This window comes from Petaurus breviceps, unplaced genomic scaffold (assembly GCF_028583685.1).
Source record: "Petaurus breviceps papuanus isolate PSGF00001 unplaced genomic scaffold, PetGlider_PUasm1.0 80, whole genome shotgun sequence".
In the NCBI taxonomy this organism is placed as follows: domain Eukaryota; kingdom Metazoa; phylum Chordata; class Mammalia; order Diprotodontia; family Petauridae; genus Petaurus; species Petaurus breviceps.
In genome coordinates, this window is record NW_027186540.1 from 20,282,174 (window position 1) to 20,307,820 (window position 25,647).

Here is a 25,647-nt window from a genome sequence, read left to right on the forward strand (position 1 = left end):
GACTGGACTCTCACTTAAAATGTGGCCAATGAAACAGACAAAAAGAGCAATGACCCTGGATCTTCTGGAGCTCTCCCCACTTGGTAAAATGAATAAGAAATAATCAGAGGATTCTAAGATTCTAAATAGTTCTTTTAAAATTTAAAAATGGGTACTCTTAATGTATGGTCCTTGCTCAAGTGTGTCCACTATTAGAAGAGTTATATCCACATTACCATTCTTACTATTAATGAAAGTGGAAGAAAAAGTAGGTACAGCTAATCAGGTCAACCCAAAAGTTCTCCTCAGAGGGAGAAATAAAGGAGATCAATAATTATTTCATGTTGTTCACAATGATCTTAAGTAAACCTATTACTGTAAAGAGACTTTAAAGTAGTTTTAAAAGAGAATTATGTACCAATATTTACTGCAGAAGAAGAAAAATGGAAGTTCAAAAGGATAAAGATAAAAAATATTTAAAGGGAAGACATCCCAATTCCAAAGTTATAAAGAACAAAGCCCTACTGCAAAGTATTTACAGGGATAAACAAGGCTGTACTTCACTTTTATTCAAATATGAATCTGACATTCTGGGAATTCAAATTCCACAGTCCTTGATAAATACCTAAGGACATTATCTCTCTAACTGGTATTCAAACTGAGCTTTCTGTGACTCAAGACAAAGCTGTGAGGGTGTAACTTTTTTGTGGCCTTTCCCAGTGGCCAAGAAGAAAGAGAAGAAAGGTGAGCACTATCTGAGGTGAGGCAAATTACAAAATTAACCATTATACACTAAATGCAAAACACAGGAGAGCATCAAAAGATCAGAATGCCAGAGGACATTAAAATGTTCTGTTTTTACTAACTATCCTCTCTTTTAAGGCACAGCTCAGGTAAGGGGAGAAGGCAGGGAGGAGGAAGTAAGGGCTGAGTGTGTGTATGTATACACAAGACTGTATCTCCTTCCAATCTGAGATAAAATGAAGGTTTAGACAATTATGTCTGTCTTTGTATAGACAGTTTCTAGCACATTTTTCAATTTTATATTTATTCCCTTTATTTATCATATCTTTATCAGTACCCATGAAGTGTCAAAAGAAATAAACCTGTTACCTGAAAGAATAACATGAATTTATCTTCAATATTTTTAAAAATCCACTTTCTGAATTTCTTTCCCAATATAAAAATTTACTCAAAAGTTAAGACAGATTAAAGAAAGACATACCAGGCACTAACTTTTCAGGAAGGGATGGTTGTGGATGTGAGGGGATCTAATAGGGAGGGTAACCAATTTCTTTAACTTTTGTTAAATGGCTCTGCATGAGTTGTCTTCCCCACTCCTAAACTCAAATTGATAGGAGAAAGGAGGACTGAATTTTTTAATGTTTGAGATGGGAAAGGAAGTTGAAAGGTAAATTCTACTTTGTAGACTGTAGCTTTGGATTCCTTTATACAGCATGATTATTATTCAAATAGAAGTAAAGATTACTGTATCATACAAGATTATAGGTTGTTGGAACTTTAGCAACCAGTTCATCCATAGGAATATGAAAACAGCTTATATGCAAAACTTTTTGTAACTGATTCACTATGCTAATATTTTTATTCCTATGTTCTCAAGGAAAAAAAAATCTCAGCTGCTGGGATCCAATTTCTACTGTTCAACTACTGTACATTTAGGCAACTGAGACCACTACAAATTCATATTATGTAATCTTAAATTCTCTCTCTGCTTCCTACCCTACCTCCACCCCATTCCAAACTGCCCTTCTCTTTCAGGTTCACACCTTATTATTTCCGAATTTGACGAGATCTCCTATTTTACCAAGAACTCTTGAGGTCATCCATGGCACTCTCCCTTATCCTTTAAATACTCCATACTTCTAATACCCTTTACCTTTTCACCTATGCCCTTGTCCTTTGCTCTACAGAAGAAGTAATTCCTAAATTCCATTTCTTCAGGAAATTAGTCCCATTTTTCCTTGTCATTTTCTCCCTATTCACTGTCTCCTTAGTGCTAACTAATCTTCCCCATCCTCAAAAAAAATTTGATGTGACCATCTCCTGAAACTTCTCTTCCTTTTCACTGCCAAACTCCTAAGAATCTCCATACTTGATGTCTCTACTTACTCACCATTTACTCACTTAGAATCTATCTAGTTTCAGATTTTAATATTCCACTGGAAATACCCTTTCAAAGAAGGGTAACCAATGATCTCTCAACTGATAAATCTGAGGGCCCTTTCTAAGTAGTCATCCTCCTTGATCATTTTACTCTTTCTGACAAGGTCACCCTTCCTAAAAAATATTTTCCTTTCTTGGCTTCTGTGACACCAATCCCCACTGGTCCTTCTATCTGTTCCACTTGCTCTTTCTCATTCTCCTCTTTTAGGTCATCATATATCAAGGTTCTGTCCTGGGCCCTCTTCTCTTCTTTCTTTATATACTCTCCCTTAGTGATTTCAATCACTCTTATGGATCCAAATTATTTTCTCTATGAAGATAACTTACATACCCAGTTCTAATCTCTTTCCTGAACTGTCAGCTATCTGCTGGATAACCATCTCAATCTGGATAACCCATCAAATTCCAATTCAACTTGTCCAAAAAACCCTCATTATCTTACTCCTCCCCAAAGTTCTCCATCTCTGTTGGATCCACCACCACCCTTCTTGTAACCCAGGTTTGTAACTTGGGAGTCAACTAACTCTTTCCTTTTTCTCAACCCTCTAATCAACTGCCAAGTTTTGTCAATATAATTTCTGTAACATCTTTCACATCACTTTCCATTCATTTACCCATAGTCTTAGTTTCCCTCTCACCTGGACTCTTGTAATAGCCTCTTACTTGGTTTCCTTGTTGCTAATCTATACTCTCTACGTCTATCCTCCCAGTTGCAAAATAATCTCAAATTGGGGCGGCCAGGTGGCTCAGCGAGTAAGAGCACCGGCTCCAGTGTTGGGATGACCTGGAGATCGAATCCTGGGCTCAGACACTCAGCACCACACCCAGAAATAACTGGCCGTGTAACCTTGAGCAAGTTACTTAACCCCGATTGCTTAAAAAAAAAAAATACTTTCTTGGGGCGGCCAGGTGGCTCAGTGAGTAAGAGCACCGGCTCCAGTGTCAGGATGACCTGGATCAAATCTGGGCTCAGATACTCAGCACCACACCCAGAAATAATAACTGGCCGTGTAACCTTGAGCAAGTTAACCCCAATTGCTTTAAAAAAAAAAATAATCTCAAATCACAAGAATGACCGTGTTATCACCCCAACTCCAAGAGGTTTATTTCTAGAAGAAAACCTTATAGAACTTCCACAATCTTCTTCTAATTCACCTTTATAATCTTATTTCCTATTACTCCCCTTCACATACTCTATATTCCAGCCAAATTATTCCCTAAATTTTTCACTGAATCTCCCACAGTCACACAAGTAATATCCCTTGCCTGGAATGTGCATCTTTCTAATCCTCAATTTTTATAAATCTTATATTTCTTTAAGGCACAGCTCTAGTGTTACCATCTTCACCTTCAAGCTTATACTCAGCCTTCCAAATCCCTCTTTAAGTTACCTTGATTTATAGACTGAAATCTTCGAACATAATGTAAGCTCCTCAAACACAAGGTCTATTTCATTTTTGTATCCTCATCACTCGACATGATACCATGCACTCAGTTGGCAGCTGATAAATGTTTGTTGAGTCAACTTAAACAGCTCTTTTCAAAGCTGATAAAAGAATTTACCTCAGTACAACAAAGTGAAAAATTAACTGCAACAATTCAGTGTTATAGAAAGAACACAGAATTGTCAGTAAGGAAACTAAGATTCTGGTCCTATTCATATAACTCATATGATGACCATTGGGGGCAATAGATGTAACTTCTGTCTCAGTTTTCTCATCTGTAAAACAGGGTCAAGACAGTGGATCGACATGTTTTCTTCTAAGTCTATTACCTACTGATCCTACTTCAAAGATCAGAAATCAGAGTACTCTAACAGTTTAAAAGGATAAAACAATTTTATGTGGGAGAATAGGTAGAAGGTCGAGGGGAAAAAATGAATTTTAAGCAAATTTTTAAAGAAGAAAAAGTAAATTTTGTGGCCTGGAAAATACATTAGTAAATTCCAAGTGTTTTTTTAGAGTACATGCTTAATGACTATTATTTATATTGCACCTAAGACCTTTCCTTAGGACCACAGATAACACCTGTAAAGTATTTCTTTTTTACTTTACATAGATTTTATTCTTTTATTCTGAAGCACTGGCTAGAAACTATATTTTAAAAACACTTTATTTATTGTTATTTTATTCTAAAGTATTGGCTAGAAACTATAATTTAAAAACACTTTGTGTGATATCTATCCAGGCTTAGAAAATAGTTTATGCCTAATGCTCCTAAACTCTTCGTTCTTACCTTTCATTTTATAACTACAGTGAAAACTGTTAACAACTCAAAAAAGAACAAAAATCTTCATGAAATAACATTTAGTTATTTTTTAAAAAGAGAACCTCTTACCTGAGCATGAAAATTGGACATAGTCGTTGTCTCTATATCTTTCTTTCCTAATATCTCCATTTTCACTGGTGAATTGGGAAAATTAAATGAAAAGTAGTCTAGAAAGTCAGGTAAATATGTAGCTGCCCCATGAACAATACCCATTACATAGTAAGCTGCAGAGTTTTCATTTTCACTAAAAACCAGACCCACAAATTCTTCTGCAAACCTCTCCATCTCCACAGGAGACAAATGGGAGAGTTCATTACTGTAGGCATGGATAACTGATGCACCTCCATTAGGCTGGTGCTCAATATGAATGAGCTGTTTGAACTCCAACGTGTCCAACCTTTTCATTTTACTCTGAACTCGAGGCTCCTTTAATGAGACAAATGGAAACTCACTGTTCTCTGGTATCTTAGACTCAAACTCCTTCTTGGCATCCAAATTCTTTCCAATATAATCCTTAAGATGATCATCTATGATGCCTTTGGCGTCTCGATCTTCAACATCAGAAAGCAATCCTGAGCAGACGGTTTGAATAGATTTGCTATACATTTTTGGACGCTTCCTTTTTTCACTTTCTTTGTGTTTCTTTTTCTTTTTCTTCTTTACTTTTTTAATTTGTAAGTCTTCTGCATTTGTTTTTGGCTTGTCCTTCCCACCTGTTGGGAAAAATTTGTTTTGAAACTCCTTATTTTAACTGCTAAAATCCCACACCTTAGGTAAAGCATTTTAATTAAAAAAGACAAATTTATCTTCATTTTACTTTATATTGGGGATTAATTTTACACAGCACTGAAAATTTAATATACAGAGTATCCCAAAAGTCTCAGTGCCATTTTAAGCAAACCAAGTACACTAAGAGTTTTGGGATATATAAAAAACTTAAATATCACACTTTATGTCAAAAATATAAAAACACTGATAAAAATCAAAAGAATGGAACAATCTACCATTAAGCACAGGGGGAAAAACTTAACACCAATGCTGTGTAGAAAGGCAGCCATTACTGAGAGTTAGAAAACTGTTCTTAGACTCAAACTCATGTCCCACCCCCACCCTACCCACTGCAACTAGGAGAGTAACATAATATGAAAATGTATAAGATATTTGTAAAACTAGCAAAAATAGCAAGAAAAGGCAATTTGTAAGCTACTTGATTTCCCTCTTTCTATGTCAGAACTAATTTTGCCTCTATACAGACTCTTTGGGGTTTCTTACTATAAGTCTTCTAAGTTCCAAGAAGGAACCAATGGGGGCGGCTAGGTGGTACTGTGAGTAAGAGCAATGGCCCCAGAGTCAAGAGGACATGGGATCAGTTCCAGCCTCAGATACTTAACACCCACACAAAAAAACTGGCCATGTAACCTTGGGCAAGTTACTTAACCCCAACTGCTTTAAAAAAAAAAAAAGGAACCAAAGAAAAAGACATAGCAACAATATAATTTACAAAGTCATTAATATTTTCTCAAAAACCAAGCCCTCAAAGACGTAAGCAATAGTAATAGAACTCCATTGTCTCCGTAACTTTTGTTCATTTTCACTGAAGAGACAAGACATAGAGGCAGAAGAATAAAGCTATATTAATGCAATGACACAGATTGAAAGGTCATCTAGCACAGTAAACAAGAGGGCTAGTTCTGAAGTCAAGAAGACCAGTGTTCAAATCCTGCATCTGAGACAAACTGACTCCATGAGAACACAGGATAAATGACTTAACCTATTATTGCCCCAGACAACTTTTAGGTGCTTCAGCAGCCTCAAAGAAGTTTACTAACTCCCAGCCTGACACCACTAAAACTCCAAATCAAAAATACATGGTCAAAAGAAAGCATGGACCAAACAATGTAGAAACAAAAAAGGAAGAAATCATGAATTATGGCATGGTAGGCAAAACAGATTTATGGGCACGTCATTTAATTACCGAGCTTCAAGTTTCCTCATCTATAAAATGGTGACAATAATGTTTGCCCTTGCTAACTCACAGGTACGCAATATTGATCAAGTGACACTATAAAATACTTTCATGTAAAAAAATTCAAGGTGTTACGTTACACAATTATAAGCTGTTTTTACTATAATTTACAATCCAGGGCCTCACCAAGTCTCTCTAAACATTTTAACAGAAAATTATGAAATCCCTCAAAAGAAAAATTATATTTCCTAAAATGATTCTCTCAAGTAACTGAAGTAAAAATCTAGATGTGAGTTTATTTATTTTCATCTATGTAGGACATCCACCCACTGAAATTCTTGAATTCCCCTCAAAATTTCTTCCTGACTTCATTTTAACCTATCTTGTTCAGTTGTGTCAAATGAAAAGGCGTTCCTACTTTTCAAAGCTAGTTCTTCCATACTTCTTCAGGATTCTGCTACATCTTTATTGTTCATTTAATTTCTCCATCCTGAATTTTTTTCCCTTATCCTTTCTCATATACATTTAACTGAAGTTTTTCAACACCATCAGTATCACTAAGTCCTTGCCTCAGCAACACAGAAAAAAAATCTCTTCAGTTGCCACAACTTAAGAGGTGGCAATGTAAACAATTAAAAATGATTTCTCTACTCCTTATCTTTTACTTTTTATACTTACATAAGATGTATTTTATAGTATGTGGAAGAGAAAGGAGAGAAACAAAACAGGACAGAAGAAATATTCAGCTATATTTTTAAGTCAATCATGGCTCAATAAAAAGTTTTATTTAATAAAAGAAGTTACTAAAGGCTTATTGTTCTGCGGTAAGATAGAAAAGCATGTCACACAAAAAAAGTGGTGCTAGAAGGGGCAGTGAAGAAAAATTTTTTGTTATTAAACTTTTCTTAGACTATAAATTCCCTGCTGACTCACTTTATATAATAACAAAGGAGATATAATATAAATCTCTATCTATAGAGCTACAGACACTTAAATGTTTTTCAAAATGATCATGACTTGTAATTTTAACTATAAAAATGTCTGAATAAGGTTAATACCTCAACATCAACATGTATAAAGAAAACCAACAACTAATTATGACTTAAGTTATAACAAAATAAATAAAAATATGCATATGCCTTTATAAAGATAAATTCCAAAAAAGAGTCAAGAAAATTTAAAGGTAGTTAAATTGATAGAATTAGTGAAGTACTCTTATGGCTCAGGGTAAACCACAAAACCTAATTAGATCAAGTTTAAAAACCTTGAGAATCCTAACCTTAAGGATGAATAAATAACCTGTTATTTATTAATATTAAATAAGGATGAATAAATAACCTGTGTACTTCTGGTGTCCAAAACTACAGCATGTTCTGACTTAGTAATTTCCTAGGATACTGTAATAATTTAAAAAAACTTAAAGTTCAATTTTCAGTTAGATTATGCATTCTTAATGCATAATTCTTAAAAAAATTTTGCTATTAAACTTTTCTTAGACTATAAATTCCCTGCTGACTCACTTTATATAATAATAAAGGAAATATAATATAAATAAGGAGCTCCATATATCAGTGAAATTGTGGATTTGGTTTAAAAAAAAAACTTTGCAATTTACCCCAAAAAATGCTTAAACTTATCAGCGCGATACATGCTCCCCCCATTTTATGCTACTAAGGGATATAAAAGAACACAATTTTTGCCTTCAAACTATACTTAAAGGGATAATTTCCACTTTGGAATCATGTATGTTTTCTTCTACAGTTTTACATGAACTCTCTTTCACTCATTTTCTTTCTCTATATATGAAATATGCATGGAACTATATGTATGTAAAAAAAAGGAAATGGTAGAATAAAAAAAATTATTGGAAAAGTTCTTTAACTTACCTAACCTCCTTAAAATTAGACTACATATTAATTTTCATAAGACAATAGGCCATTTCTCATTTTAAAGCTTCATCATGTGCATTAAACAGAAATCTTTTCAAACATACAGAACATCCAAAATTCCCCAGAGTGAATTCTGAGCCACATAGATCTAGAATTTCTTACACTTTAAGTCCTAATGTTTACTTGCTTTTATCATGTATTAGGAAGAATAGGATAACAATAGGTAACTGTGGACCCAGTAAAGATAAAAGATCAAAAGTAAAACCATGATTCTATTTTGGAGAGTTGCACAGAAACAGAGACAAAATAGTTTTAATTTGAACAATTTTCTTTAACAATTTTCTCAAAAATCATTGGTTTTTCTTTGTACCAGTATATCTTTTGGATTGACAACCAGAAGGTTATCCAGAATGAGACCTAATTACATATCTGATACTAGAATTATTAAAGTAAATCAGGTTTCATTTAGTTATTATTCAATTTTTTTTTAAACTTAGTTCTTCATACTATTTATATTACAGCAACTGGGATATCCAATAGACCTCTCAAACTCAACAATGTCTATTAGTACAACTGGATAACATCAGTAAAGAAAAAGGGACAAGTGGAAGAGGAAGAAGCCATTTGATAAAGGGGAAGAAATGGGAAAAAAAGATGCATACAGGGAAAAGTAACTGACTTAGATATTACTTGGCACACAAACAAAATACTTATCTCTGACTACAGAGTAACTTAAGAAATAATCATGCATCACTTTTGCATTTGAAAATAAAGAATGACAATTTTTGTTGGGCAGATAAAGAATGATAATTTCATTCATTTCACCAGCATCTTTCCTTTGGGAAGTATGAGAAAATTACTGAAAATAAATCATAATGATCAATCATTTTTAAAGTGTCAGTAATCAGTAATAGAAATATCACAAACTCAATTTTAACATGGATAACAAACTGCTATAGAATGCAAGTATTAGAACCTAAGTTATCTTTCCTGATGCATTCAGAATCTTCAACAGTATCTTTGATATCTAGCAACTTTCTTATTTTCTTCTTGGCTAAGAATTCCACATCTGAAGAAAATTTAACTATCAACATGCATAAGTCTCAGATCCATTTCAAACTTTTTTCTACTGTATTATCTCATTTCAAATGTCACTTTATGAATATTATCTTAATACTGTTTCAAATTTAACAATCAGGGGTATGCATAGTACACCTGCCAAAGTAATTTTCTTAATGTGGAGATCTGATCATCTCACTCCCCTACTCGATAAATTCCAACAGTTCCCAATTACCTTTTGGTTCAAATATAAAAAAGTCCTTTATTTAGCATTTAATAGTGATTAATATTCACATTAATGTTCACAATTACATAAAATTTACATTAATCACTATTAATCACCCCTGTAATGTCTTTCTAATGATGAAAAGTGCTACCAGGTCCACTACGTGGTGCAGTGAACATTGAGCACTAGCCCTGGAATCAGGAGGATCTGAGTTCAAATCCGGCCTCAGACACTTAACACTTATTAGCCGTGTAACCTTGGGCAAGTCACTTAACTCTAACTGCCCTGCCTTCCCCCCTCCATAAAGCAAAACAAAAATAAATAAATAAATAAGAAAAGTGCTACCTATCTCCAGACAGAGAAGAGACTGACTGAGAGTACAGAATGAAACTTAACTTTTGCTGGACGTGGCCAATGGAGGACTTTGTTTTGCTTGACTATACATGTTTTTTAACAGGTTATGTTTTTCTTGTTTTCTCAGGGAGGAAGATACATAACAAGGTATTGAGCAGTACATGGGAAGGAAAGGAGGAAAAGAATGTAAACATGAAAATTAAATTAAATTTTTAAAAAATAAGGTGTTTAGCCTGTAGATACATGACCCTGGCAAGTCATTTAAAGTCATTCTCTTGACCTTAGTTTAGTTCTTCATTTATAAAATGAAGGGTTAGACTAGACAGCTTCTAATGTCCCTGCTATCTCTAAATCTACACTCTGGAGATCCTATGATTTGTTTTTGATTTTTCTTTGTATCCCTAGTACTCAGTACGATGCCTGGTACTTAATATGTGCTTGCTAACTGAACTGACTATTGCATAAAATTTATACCACTATGAGTTTACACAGATAAAATGGAGAATAATTATTTAAGCTAGTAGGCTAAAAACTCATCATTTAAAGTGATGTGAACATTAATCACTATTAATCACTAGCTGATGTTCAAACTGATATAGTTAAGATTCTATGGGGTTCCTGCTTCAAAGTCTTATAATCTATTTAGACAAAACATTTAAGCAAAGAAAAGCTAACAAAAGAAAAGCTAACTAAAGTATCCAAAAATGTAAATCCTAACTTCTGTTCCTTTTGAACTAAAATCCTATATAAGAAGTCAAGAAGAGAAGAAAGTAGATAGCTTGTACAAATTATGGTACAAGATCATCAGGATACATAAGAAAAATGAAAACGGAAATAGTGAGAAAATGTTTTCTGTATGCTTTCAACAATCTAAATTTGCCAGTTACTTCTGTGTGTATCTGTGTGTATAGATATACAGATATCTACTCTGTTCCTCCCTTGAACTCTCATCCAATAATTACATAATTCTTTTATTTATGCACAGAGATTTACTATGTTATCAGCTAATATCAAGGATGATGAATTTGCCAGAAATTTATTAATACAGCAACATACTTTACCAGAACAGTAGCTAAAATCCTAGAAAATGTGATGGTCTCTATTTTCACCATAATATATGCTTTTTCTCTTGCTCCCTCATACCCCTACTCAACTTTTTTTCAAGCTGGTTTCATATTAAGAATTCTTAAATTTGCTATTTAAATTTTCTATTTAAAAAAACGGTATTTGCATGACTACTATCCTCTTATTACTCTATTACCCTCTAAGAACAAAATTTAATCACAACTTGAAACCGATCAAACACAAGAGACATCCAAAATTAGTATGCCTGAGTATGAATGAAGAATGGGATAGAAAAAAAAATTGTCTCCTGAATTTGCCTGAGACAGAAATTTCTTACAGAGAACTCAAGATGGAACACTATTTTTTTGATGCCATTTTTCTTGCCACTAAAGGAATTTCTCTATTCTCACATCTAAGTAAAATGCCGTGGCCTTCTATGAAGGAATGTGAAACAAAACCATTAAAACTTGATAAAACAGTGTTGTAAAGTTGTAATGTTTTTCCCCTTAGGAAAATTAACTTCTTTTGAAATAGTTATTTACTACATAAAATAGCCCTCTTTAAATGAAACAACATCCCAAAACATTCTTGATAAAAAATTGTAAAAGAGAATATTAAAACTATATTACATTCAAATCATACATTTCTCACCATTTTGTTTAATCACTATTAAAATTCATCTCCAGGAAAAAACATGCATTTATTATTTATACAACTAAAATTAATATACACTAAACAAAATTATTCTGTAAGGACTTACCTTTTGGCAATAATTTGACTTCTCCGTTCTCTTTCTTTATTTCATTTATTACTTTATGCTTCTTTTTTTCTTTTTGCTTCTCTTTGTCTCTCTCTTTAATTTTGTCTTTGATTTTATCTGTGGGGGAAAAAACTTTCCATGTTAAAAATAGTTACAGAAAATAGATACTTAAAGAACATGACAATTTTATCCAAGTAAAAAATAAAGAAAACAACATAAAAATATATCAGAACTTCAGAAAAAAGGCTTACCAAAAAAATGTACATCTTCATTGATGGTTTTACCAAATTTGTTTGACTCTATAACACTAAATGATATGTTCTAAAAAAAGATTATTCTCTTTATTCTTTATGTATGGTAGAGAACATCACTTTTCAGAATTAATATTTCTGGGCTATAATTATAAGAAATTATAACACAGTCTTGTACCTACAGAAGAACTTGCACTAACCCAATATATCCTAAAGTTTCTTTTTTGTTAAACTGTTGGTTGTGTCAGCAGTAAAGCACATAAAAATACCAATTATGCGAGTTATGTTGGATAATTTTAAAAAGTGAACAGCTGATTCACAGGACAAGGGATATTTTTCTACACAAGTACAACTATGTTTCAGTTCCATTTGCTTCTGTACATAGTTTATTTATATGTCCTTGGGAGCACAATCATCACCAGCATATGAGAGGTAGACTTCTTACTGGATAATTCTGTAGGCACAGGGCAACATAATGGGAGAGCCTAGAGGAACAGAATTAGATCACCCTCTCTGACAGTGAGGAAGCACAGCGACTGTGATGTGAACTGTGGCCCTATCTTCTATGTGTAAGCCATGCCTACCTCATGTCTTCTCAGTACATTCTGTCCATTGGCTGAAGCACTAGTATTACTGTCTCAGGACACAGCTAGTGCCCCATGGAGTGACATGTGATGAGTCTAGGCTTTCAGGCTCATTGAAAGCTGCATAGCTGATCAGTGCCTTCTTAAGGCAAAAACAACTTTTGTCCTTTGAAAGTTATTGGGGTAAGGAACCAGTTATTTGGATAGGAGATTCAACACAACAAATACCTACTCAAGGCAGCATGGAATAATAGTCCTTATTTACCATTAAAACGGGAACAATAATACCTGCCCCACCTATCCTTCACAAGATTGTTATGAAAAAAGCACTCTTCTAGGCAAGTCATTCTACTTCTCTCTGCTTCAGTTTCCTCAATGGAAAAATGAAAATAATATCTATCGGGTTGTATTGAAACCTCCTTTATGCTTTGTCTCCCCATTAGAATGTGAGCTCCTTGAAATTAGGATCTGTCTTATTTTTCTATTTGTAGTCTTAGCACTTCATACATAAGGGCTTAATAAATGCTTTTTCATTCATTCAAGTGAGATAATGTATGTAAAGTATGCTTTACAAATCCTGAAGTATTATAGAAATATTATTAAAGTGTGCATTACTGTTATTATTACTTGCAAGGCACTACGCCAGGCACTAGGGATTCAAAGGACACTATAGACATTACTCTCAAGGAACATAACATCTGATCATAATAATGTAAGGTGTTCATATATCCAAAGATCACTGATATCCTGCAGAATGTATTACATTTAAAAAGAGTCCAGGCAAAATCTTAAGTGTGAAGAAGGAACCAAAGAAAGCTTCGTGGAGGAGGCAACACCTAGGTAGGGTCTTGAATGAAAAGAAGGACTTGAGAAAGACTGCAAGTTATGAGGATCTGTTACAGGCAAAGGAAACGTCATGAGCTGAGACAAAGAAGGTAGTACTACAAGAGGGGATATAGAGCAGTCCAATTTGAATGGAACTTATACTCTGTGAAGATGGAGGATATGAGGATAGAGAGACCAAGGGGTCATTAATTTAAAACACACTGCTGAAAACAAAATATGCTTGGCAACTAACTGAACAAAGGCAGTTAAGAGAGAGAGGAAGAATCAAAGATGACTCAGATCTTGAGACTACTAGAATGTTAGCCCCTTAAAAGCATGGATTGTTTTTGTCTTTCTAGCACTTACAGTATGGTGACTGGAACATGGCAAGCAGTTAAATGTATACTGAGTAACTGAATGATTTGGAAAATGGTAGTACCATCAATAGAAATAGAGAAATTATGATATAAAGAGCCATCTACTTCTTTTAAATGTCCCTGGGGGCAGGAAGATGTGACATGGTATAAAAAATAATGGACTTAGAGTCAAGCAAGACCTGAGTTCAAATATGGCATCAGATACTTACAGGTTGTGTGATCGTGGACAAATCACTTAACCTGTGACAACCTGTTTCCTCAACTATAAATTGGGAATAAAAACAGCACCTACCTCCCAGAGTGGTTATAAGGATCAAATAAGATAATAACCGTGAAGCACTTATTACAGTGGCTGGTACATACTAAGTAACATAAATATTAACACTCTATAAATGCTGCTATTATTGTTATTGTTATTATTTCTTCTAACCAGGTGCAATGGAAATGCAAATTTAAAGATCTTCCCTGCCCTTAGGCCAAAGTGCACCTGGAGCCTGGGGTGGGAGGCTTGTTTTTCAGTAGATACTTCTTGATTGGCCAGTGGGTCAATAAGGTTGTTACATTCTCTGAGCCAGGAGAAGGCTATATAAGCCCTGATGTGTAGCTTTGTTTTGGGGCTCACTTTGAGAAGTGTTCTGTGATTTGATATAGATTCTGGGAAGCCGTTGTCCAGCTCCCCCCCCTTTGAAAAACCCAGATGTTGAAACCCAGATGTTGACTGGGTATGGATGTAATGGTTGGACAGTTTGGAAATCTGTCTACTTGATCTGTTTCTGTCTTGATAATTCTGCCTGTATACTTTGAAGTTCAGGGTGCTGACCTTTTTCCCCGTGAACGAGGTAAACGATATATGTTTGACTGATTAAAGTAAGCTTGTTAACCCATTTTGAGTTGCTTTCCTTTATCAAAGCAGATCCAAGAACCTGTGCTAGCAGCCACCCTGGGAACGCTGGGGTGCTTGCTGCTACACCAGGCTGAAAAGTCTACCTGTGTTTTTGTTTGTTTTTGTTTTGTTCTGTTCTGTTTGTTTTTTTAAAATACAATAAAGCATTCTTAGGGGGAAAAAAAGATCCAATCCCATAGTTCTGTACTTTCCCTCTTTACCTACTAGGTGGCACTCTGGTATTGGCTCTGGAAACTGATTAATGAGGAGTCCAAAGGCTAGGAAAACTCAAGTGCCTTCATCTTCTCCTCCCAGGAAACCAGCAAGGAGCATTAAATCTAATCAATTAATTTTACACACAGACACACACACATACCCCCAAGGGAAAGGCAGTATGGCATAGTAAATGGCTGCCTCTGGGGTCAGAATGATCTGGGTTTAAGTTCTACCCCTGACATAATGCTGGTGACACAACTAAGGGCAAAATAACGACTTCATAAATGTCACAGGCTGCAACATATGATTGCAAATTATAAATAAGCTGTTCCCTCTATTTTTGGAGGGAATTTCCAAGACCAGCTGTTTTTTAAGGATATCACTGGTGATAAGAAAAAAATTCAAATGTATTTTTTTTTTGCTTTTTGTTCATTTGGTTTTATTTAACAAAATGCCACTTATCTAGCAGTTATACCTCTAGAAACCTTCCAAAACCCTATTTAGAAGTAAGCTGAAACACCTCCAAGTCCACCTAGAGTATAAAACATAAAGCCTATATGCACTTTATCAATTTTTTTTCCAACAGAAAGCATTTTACAATTTCACACAATACAGAAGAATGCTCAAATTGGCTGTAAGCCAGACTTTTGACAACATCAAATATCTGGGAGCCTACTGTAAAACGAAAAGCTCTCTGAAAGTTACAAAGTTGTCGATGAGTCCCATTCATTGGGGTGAAACCCTCCTTATCCTCATTCAACTGAATATAAATAAGGTTGCTTATTGAAAAAGATATATTGATAACAATGAACAGTGACATCTAACAACAGAGAACCATAGATATAGTAAAGTACTATGAGCTCATTCACCATTTTTTATTTTTAAAAAAGACCTATGGACTTATAACTGTTTCATCAATAAAGTAAAGAATATCTTGGAGTAAAAAAATTTTTCATGGTTAAAACTTCAGGTATTTAAATATATGTTTCAGATATCCATAAAATTTCACTTATATGGAATACCAATTTTCTAAAAGTTGCATAAGTAAGATATTACTGTATTTATTGTGGTTTCCACTAATCACTCTCAACCATATCTAGATTATAATGGGGGGAGGAGGGCCAGAAACAGTGAGTAGCAAACAGTAGGTTCGTAGAGAAAGGGAGAATGGGGGAAGCAGAACAGATGAGAGGTATATATAGTAATCTGGAGCCATTCAGTAAAGTAACTAATATAATATACTTTATTATATCCTAAAGACTTTACTGTATTACAAAATATTTTGTAATAACATAACTCCTGCATTATCAACTAAATGCTAAATTATATTATTCATAATATTTACTGAGGCAGGGAAATATGTAATACATTTCAGAAATATTTCCAAACATTTTTAATGTTATCTGAAAATTTATTTAATCACAATGTCAGTTTAATATTCTTTTCAACTCTAAAAATTCTACATTCTATTCCATTCAACAATAAGAGATAAATATGATTTTATCCTATTCTGTCCTAATACCCCACCAACTCCTTGCCAATCACCAACCAAGGATCACTCCCACCACTTGCCTCCTCCATGTCTACTCAAAAGCTGATGAAGAGAGATGGAAGGAGTCTCAACAACTAGACTGATTATTACCATTACAATTTTATATTGCTATATAATCTCTACTGGGTCCTCACTACATCAAAACACTCATCTTTAATTGATTTTTTATCTTATTTCCCCACAGAAGTTGTTCTAAACTACCTCCTCTCAAACCTTCCAAATCACTCCATTCTTCCTCACTCTGAAAATCACACAACTCATACTTTGCTGAAAAAAAAAAAAAATCTAGGAATTCCCTCATCCCCTCCTAATCTAACAACTATCTGATCTCATCCCCTGCTATTTCCTTCTCTCCTAAATCTCTGATGAAGAAATGGTCCTTCTCATCAAGGTCAATCACTTTTACAAATATAATAATCCCATTCCCATCCAGTCTTTTCTAGGAAATTGGCCCCACTATCATTCCTTTCTTTCTCATCTTCCAATTAATCTACCAGTTCCTTTCTTACTGCCCACAAACACAGATAAGTGTTCTCCATTCTTATAAAACCTTACTAGACACTGTAACTGTCCTACATTCCTCTCCTCTTTCTCAACTAAACTCCTAAATAAAGGTGTCTACGCTCATGACTCTACTTCCTCTCCTTTCACTATAATGGAAGAGGGAGGTGGACATGGGGGAAGAGTTGTCAAAAGAACTGAAATGCAGGAGGGGTCCAGGTTGCCAAGGCCTTGGAATGCCAAAGAGATTAAAAAACAGCACTGTACAATATTATTATTTGAGGTCTGCAAGTGCTATTCCTCCTTTAGTTCTACTTTTACCCATTAATCATTTTGACATTCTGTATCTCTTGTTCCTCCAGATGAACTATTATTTTGCCTAAATCTATAAAGTTTCCCCTTGGTACTTTGATAGGCACAGCAATTAAGGGAATAGCCATTTCTATTATATTGGCATGGCTCAGATATAACTACTAAATACACTTTTAAATATTTAAGTCATTATTTCTTTAAGGAATATTTTATAATTGTATTTATAAAGATCTTTGAGTATGTCATAATAGACTGACTCCCAGATATTTTGAACATTTTGTAGTTATTTTAAATGACACTTGCCTTTCTAAAGCTTTATCTTGTATTTTATTATTGTGATATGGAAAGGCTTTTGATTTTTACAAGTCTTTTTTACATCTTGGAACCCTGATGAAATTACTGTCTTAATTTCTTCATTTATTTTCCAACATATAACGTCATTCTTAACAGCAAAAAAATGGAAAACGACTGTAATAATTTTGAAATGGCTGAAACATATTCTAATATATGAATGAAATAGACTATTGCACCCTAAGAAAGTGAGACTACAAAAAATACAAGGAAATATGGGAAAATGTATATGAAGTAATACAGAATGAGAAAAGCAGAACCAAATTTATACATATTTGGACAATAATTATATATAATTTCATCATAACTTATATAAACACAATTGGAAAAAGAAAAATTTAAAAGGGGACACAAAAATGATGATTTATTACTATTTTTTAGGATAACCCTTTAAAAATATGGTATATAAAGTTCACAATTTCATGAAAAATCATTCTTAATTTTTTTTAAAACCCAAAACTTTGCTAGGGGTGGTAAAGCATCATAAGGTGGCAGTTTTCTATCAACATGAGGATGAATGGGTTCCTTTTGAGGGAGGGGGGGTTAGTAAGCTTCTTTTCTTTCTTTCTTTTTTTTTTTTTTTAAGCAATCGGGGTTAAGTAACTTGCTCAAGGTTACAAGGTCTTTTTTTTTTTTTTAAAGCAATTGGGGTTAAGTAACTTGCCCAAGGTTACATGGCCACTTTTTTGTGTCTTTGTGTGGGTGTTAAGTATCTGAGGCCTGAACTGATCCAGGGTCCTCCAGATTCCGGGGCCAGCACTCTTACTCACTGCGCCACCTAGCCTCCCCATAAGCTTCTTTTCAAAGGAAGTATTCACAAAGATGCACAAAGACTACTTGGTGATACTGTCATTATAATTTTTTTGAGGATACCAAGTCTTTATATGTCCCAAAATAAAAAAAAAAAACATAATAAGTTCTCTGTAGCTTTATCACAGTTATTTAAGTGCTAATCTCTCATCCTACATACATTCTGAAGAAGGCATTTTACATTTTGGTAGATCAGAAACAGTAGAAAGAAGTGAGAGCAAATGGAATTATACCTAAGTACACATAAACGCAAAAGAGATAATGGTCTATTACAGTACTGTTCTGATGCTTCACTGTAGGCTGAAGGTGACCCTGGATTTCAAAGACTATGCCAGCAGACTGCAGGCTTTAGTAGTTTTACCAGGCTGGGAAAGCTTAAAGTACAATCTGGCAAAAACCTCAGTTAGGTGCATTGTCCAAGGTTCAGTCTAAGCAAGTTTACTTCTGAGAGAGTCTTATCACCAGACTTGGCTACAGAAGATGGCTTTTTCAACTACAGCAACTCTACTAAATGGTAAAAACAAAACAAACAAAAAAACACAACATAACACACACAAAAAAAACCTCTATTAAGTTTTTTAAAAAAAGATCTGAAATTTGAATTAGTGAAAAGAACACTGAAAAAGTCAGAGACCCTTCAAATATTGTCACAGTATACCATATATACATTATATATGTATATGTGTGTATATATATGTATCACCAATAGTTACAAAAGTAACATTTTTGGCAGAATAAAATGTTCAGATTTACAAACAACAGTATTTTTGTACAGAGAATTAGGTATGCAAAGGTCCTTATATAGCAGGATGTTTTTTACTTGATAAATGATAAAAATTTCATTATTAAAGCTATAAGAATGTCTCTCCTTCCCCTGCCTTTAACCACTGATGTAGGAGCTACCAAAATCCCTGAGAGGTCAGTTCATGTTACTGCCTTTTTGCTATCCAGATTTTATTCTTTCATTCTATTACCTTTCACCAGCTTCACAGAGAATGAGTTCTTCATAAAAGAAAAATTGAGCTGCAGGCCACTATAAGTAAAATTTTGGTTTTATTACAGGATTGTATTTTTAGACCTACAAGGGAAATTAAAGGTCATTTAGAACAACCCCTCATTTCACTGATAAGAAAACCAAGACAGATGCAAAGTGATTTGTCCAAGGTCACCAGGTAGTTAAGAAGGCAGGGCTGGAATTTAAACCCAGGTCCCCTGACTCCAAATCAATTCCATTATACTGCCTTCTATATATCAGTTAAATAGTCTTTTTGTGGCTGAAAACTAGAAACCTACCTACCACTTACAGAGAGCATGGTACAATAGAGAGACCCCGTGGGTTCAAATTCCATCTCAGTTACTAAGTAAACTAAGTGACCCCAGTCAAGACACAACCTCAGATCCTCATCAGTAAAATGAAGAGTCAGCCTTTATGGCCTCTATGATCCTTTCTAGTTCTAGAGCTATGATCTATAATCTAAGTCTTATTTTTTTAAGGCAGCATGGAAAAGTACACAGAGTGGGGGACTTCAGAGTCAGGAATACTGGAATTTAAGTGACCAAGTCACTTAACCTCAGTGTGTTTCAGTTTCCTCATCTAGAAAATAAAAAGGTTAGATCTGGTGGTCTCCAAAGTCCCTTCCAGTTCTAAAACTACAATCCCATGAACACTTTCTAGGGCAGCTCAAGCGCCCAAAGTTCCAAAACTACCAATTACAAACTTTTAGAAGGCAAGTGTTTGTAAAGAGGACACTATGTTACAATGAGTGGTCTAAATTATCTATAACTGCCATCAATTAGGGAAATACATGGGCATATTGTGGCATATGAATGTAATATGGCACCAGAAAAACAAATAAGGAATTCAGAGAAACAAGAAGAATCGTGTGAAGTGATGCTGAGTGAAACTAAACTATACCACACATAATAGCTACCATAATATAAATGAATAGTCAATAAACACTTACTAAGCACCTATGTGCCAGTCACTGTACTAAGCACTGAGGATACAAATTTTAAAAAAAGTTTCTATCCTCAAGGAGCTTTTAATCTAATGGGGGAAAGACAACACACAAAAGGAAGCTAAAAAGGTGGGTGAAAGGGAAGGGGAGAAGAAGGAATTGCCATAAGAATACCCCTCAGCTCTGGCAGCTCAAAACTAAGCAAAGCAGATGGTAGGAAAAGAAGAGTTGGCTAGAAATTCTGAACCCTCCAAAGGTAAGCTTTGGAAGGAGTCTTTGTTCCATCCTCCAGCCCTCCAATCAGATGGGAGAGGCAACTGGGAGTAGACAAGGTATAGAGCTATCAAAGCTGAAGCAATCTTCATGTCAATGAGATTTCTGGTGATGAGCTAATCCAGGAATAAGCATGATGTTCAAGGAATGAAAACCAAACAGAGTAGCTGGTAGGAAATGAAGAGGAAAAACACTAAAAGCTGAACACTGTCTTTGTTCTCTGGAATTCAAACCTGGATTCAAATTCTGCTTCTAATGCTTACTGACTAGATGTCACTTAACCTCCTGGGCCTCAGTTTTCTCATCTATAAAAGTAAGGGTCTGGAGTGGTGACCTCTGAGGTCCCCTGCAGTTCTAGAATTATGATTCCCTATGATAACAACAAATCTTGGTCCCAGAGAAAAGAGATAAATAAATAACCACTCACACCTCGAGGACAAAGTGGAAGAAAGGGGCTGTGAAATATCATAAACACTGTCAAACAAGGTTAGCTGTGTTAACTTGGTTTTGCCTTATTGTTTTCATTTGTTAAAAAGAAAGGTTCACTGGGGAGGAAGAATGGGAGTCTGGAGAAGTATGTCCAAAAATGACTGTCATGAAAACAAAAGCTTCAATAAAACTATTTTTAAAGCAGCCAGATATATCTGACCTTGCTTTCTGACTGGCTCATAGCTTTGCCAGATATACAATCAAATATTCTGATTTTTAAGAGATGGTCCTCAAGCTTCATTGCTTACCTGTCCTGCTAGTGTATCTGATGCAATTTACTCTAAGAGTAAACTGAGATGGTGATATCAAAGGAGTTACTTTAATAAAAAATGTCTCTCCAACACAACTGTTCTACTTGCATTTTTAAAAGGAAAACTAAAATGAAAAGATCTTAACAATACCATATTTATTTGGTGGAGGTTCCAACAACACAATCACAGAATTTTAGAGCTAAACTTCACATACTATATTTTCACAAAGAAATAAGATATACAATACAATGAAAATAATCATCCTATGGAATCACAATTCTATCATCATTTTTATATGGCATTTTACAATATTAGTCGCAGGATTAGTTTGTTCTGAATAAATCTTTGCAACATATCTGAGAAATCTGTCGATGAGTTGGCAGCATTAGAATAGTGAAAAGAACACTAATCTTGAGGGTTATGAGATCTGGTTTATCTCTGAGATCATGTTTCCTTATTTTTCAAGTAAGCAGATTAGACCTCATGCCCAAGGCACCTTTTAGTTCAAAATTTATTATTCTATGAAAATGACAAACTATTTGGAGATATTCTCATTGTATTTGATTCTAATATAAATGTGGCTATTCAGAATTTTATAATTAAGGTATTACTGCCTATTCCTTTTATTTTACTTTAAAACAACCAAATTCAGGTTTTTGGGGGATAAGACAGTTGTATATGAAATGCCAGGTATTAATGTTCTATGCTTTGTAGAATTCATGCAAAAAAATTTCTTCATGAAAATATATGAAGGAAGTTCAAATTATATCGTACTTTTGTCTTACTATTCTGAAAAGACAGACTGCTCTGGTTAAAGTCTCTAGAACAGAAAAAGGAACAGAAGGTTGAAAACAATTCTGTGACAGTTAAGGATTAACTAATCCTAAATGACAGTACCAAGACTGTCTTAGGAAAATAAGATACAGGAAAAGCTGTTAAAAATATATGTCCAGATTATGACATGATTTAAGAAGAGTTGTAGCTAGAAGAAAATAGCAAAATGAAAATGGGGGTGAGAAGAGATAAGAGTTACAGAATACATACAAAAACAGAGTAAAACTAGTAAAATAGGCCTAAAATAATGAGGTGTTCTTGACAGTTGTACAGTTAGTAGTCTTGGCATATGGCATATTACAGTCTGTGGAGAGTTAAAAATGAACAAATGAGAGCAATGGAGAGGTATGTGGCAGGCATAAACAGGGTACAACATAATACGTATAAGAAATCTAAGTAAAATATATCACTGGGGAAATGTATGAACAAAGATGTGCTGGTCATCATATGGCGAGGGATACAGACAGAAGGGTGAATAACCTAGGTGCTACACTGGCATACCTAAGGTATCACGAGAAATTAAGAACAGAAATCATTACCATCACCCAGGCTCTTGTGGATCTGCAACCCTTCTAATTCTTATAGCTGACTCCAGAGGGAATAACCTAGAAATAGTATAAGAACACATCGATATTCAAGAGACAAGAAGTTCCAGTTTGTTTGAAATACAGAGTATGGCCAACAGAGTACAAGAACTGTTCTTATATCATGTATCAATCTGGACGTGATATATGGACTAATCTTGGGGTTAGGAGATCTGGGCACCTGTAATGGGAATGAGAACTTGAAGATCTTCCCTGCCCCTTAAGAGACCTAGGGGGGAGTTTGAAGACCTCCCCTGCTTTGAAAGTAAACTGCCCCCTAATAGGCTGAATGTAATCACATGTAGCCTGTGATGGAGGGAATTTGCTGAAGGGTGGAGCAGAGCCCACAGGAAGCTTCCCTGCTGCAAAGATAAACTCTACCCTCTGATAGGCTGAATGTAGTTACATGGAGTCTGTGGTGGGAGGAGTTTTGCTGAAGGGAAGCAGAGCCCACAGGAAGCTGGTGGTCACAGCTAGTCAGAGGGTGGGGGAGAGAGGAAGACCTCAGGCAAGGAGTCAGATAGACTGGTTAATAGATACTGATCTTGTATTGGTTTGTGGGAAGGCTGAAGGATGGTGTGGCTCTCTTCCTTATTATGGCTTCTGAATATCTTTGGTACTATGATGGAATCAGGTTACTGGTTTTGGGATTCAGTTTTCTGGTGTCTAAATAAATGGTTTAGTTCTATCCTCTATCTGGAGAATCTGGTATATTTTGCAAGTGAACGTCATGCAATACTTATAGTCACGGTCTTAATTGTGATCTTGGGTGCTGTAAATATTGCATTGGCACTACTGCAACCTACTTATTCTTGATAAACTGAGGTCCACCTGCCTAAATGAACTTCTTCCTCAGGTACAGAAGTAACTGTCAAATGTGACTGCTGAGCCATAGTCAGTAATATTTTTAAAACTTAGGATAACAGGAGAGGGCTTACAAAACTGATTAAAAACAAACACTATACTGACTTTCAGAAAAAGTAAAGAGAACATGGGCTGGAGAGCTTGACTGTGATTCCTGAGAAAATTCCTAGAAAAGATCAGAGATGACTGATCCAGACTAACTACATTTTTTTAGAGAGGTTTACTAAACTACTAGATAAGGGGAATGTTGTGAATATAGATTACAAAACTTTTGTTAAAGTATTTCATACTATTCCCATTGAGAATTGGCAATATGACATATGAGACATGAATTCCACAATAAGAAAATCAGATGAATTTAGAACTAGTTTGAGGGAAGAAGGACTTAAGCATTTATAGAGTATCTACTATGTGCCAGAAGGCACCAGGAGAAGAGCTTTTACAAATATCTCATTTCATTCTCATAACAAGTCTGTAAGGTAGGTGCTATTAATAAACCCATTTTACAGTTGAGGAAACAGGCTAAGAGAGGTTAAGTGACTTGATACAGTTAGTAAGTATCCCAGGGCTCAATTTGAACTACCTTGGCCCAGCTCTCTATCCACTGTGCCACCAGCTGCTTTTTTGTTGGCTAAATTAAAAAAATGGTTGCTACTGGTTTCATGTCACTGTGGCAGAAGACCTCCAATACCCGAAGGATCTATTACTGGCCCTGTGCTATTTAACATGTTTATCAATGACTTGGACAAAGTCTGCTCAACAAATCTATAGATAACACACTACACAATAAGAATAAGGATTCAAAATGATCTTGACAGACTAAAGCAAAGTGTCATGGCTGTGATTGTTAAATGTTTAACAAAATAAATATAAGATTATATAAATTTTTGGCATTCTGATTCAATATATGGCCTCAGGGACCTGTTTCTATTTGAGTTTGACACTTTGGGATAAACTTAATTAAATATTCACTAGGGATTTGAAGTCTTATCCTTGGGTTAAAAAAAAAAAAACAGCTTCAGAAGTACAAGATCTAGAGGATACAATTAGACAATAGTTTGTCTGAAAAAGAGCTAGAGGTGCTTCTACTTCTAGTGAACACCAAATGATGGATGACACCAGTGTGCAAGAGGCCCCAGCAGCCCTAGAGTCGGAGGCCAGGGAGGCTTCCGGTGGATTCAGCAGTGGGAGGCCAAGGTCCAGGCCATGGCTACTGGGGGAACAAGACTGGTAAGCCTCACACAGTATCCTGCAAGGTCACTGGATGATGTGTACCGGTTCTAGTGCACCCCTAGGTTTATTGGCATTGCCTTAGCATCTGTGTCTAAGAAGCTCCTAATGATGGCTAGAAGTGATGACTGCTATGCTTCTGCAAGAGGCTGTACTGCCACTCTGGGCAACTTTGCTAAAGCTACCTTTCATGCCATCTCCAAAACATACAGCTATCTAACCCCAGACCTGTGGAAGGAGACTGTGTTCACTAAGTCTCCTTATCAGGAATTCACCAACCATCCTGTGAAAACTCACATTTGCGTGTCTGTCCAGAGAACCCAGGCAGCTGCTGTGGCAACCACATAGATGTTTTTTATAAACAAATAAACTGAACTATGCCTGCTTTAAAAAAAAACAGAGAGAGAGAGAGAGAGAGCTAGAGGTTTTGGTGGACTATAAGCTCAATGTGACTGAGTAGTGTGAACCAAAAAAACTAATGGGCTACTTTAAGAGGGACACAGATTCCAAGAATAGAGATATCTGAGAGATAGCTCTGCTCTCATCAGACCATCTTCTGAAGTTATGGGTGCTAGAGTTTATAAAAGACATTAAAAATGATGGAAAGGGTTCAGAGAAGAGAGTCCATGGCAGATCAGCATGAGGTTAAAGAACCAGGGATGTTTAGCCTAGAGACTCCAAGGGAGATATGATAGCCATCTTCAAGTATCTGAAAGGCTATCACAAGGAAAAGGGATTATACTTGTTCTATT

The 25,647-nt window shown here is 35.1% G+C and overlaps 1 protein-coding gene across 3 annotated transcripts in view; it reads right to left on the minus strand.

Annotated features, from left to right (window-relative positions):
• The window catches only part of LOC138176035 (lysine-specific demethylase RSBN1L-like), an 86,411-nt gene that overhangs the window by 42,721 nt on the left and 18,043 nt on the right, over positions 1-25,647 (minus strand). For all 3 annotated transcript variants that reach the window (XM_069106772.1, XM_069106773.1, XM_069106771.1), the window contains exons 2-3: positions 11,751-11,867; positions 4,501-5,144 (exon numbers count right to left, since the gene is read on the minus strand). In XM_069106772.1, the coding sequence (XP_068962873.1) occupies positions 4,501-5,144; positions 11,751-11,867 (761 nt within the window). The remainder of the gene's footprint in view (positions 1-4,500; positions 5,145-11,750; positions 11,868-25,647) is intronic.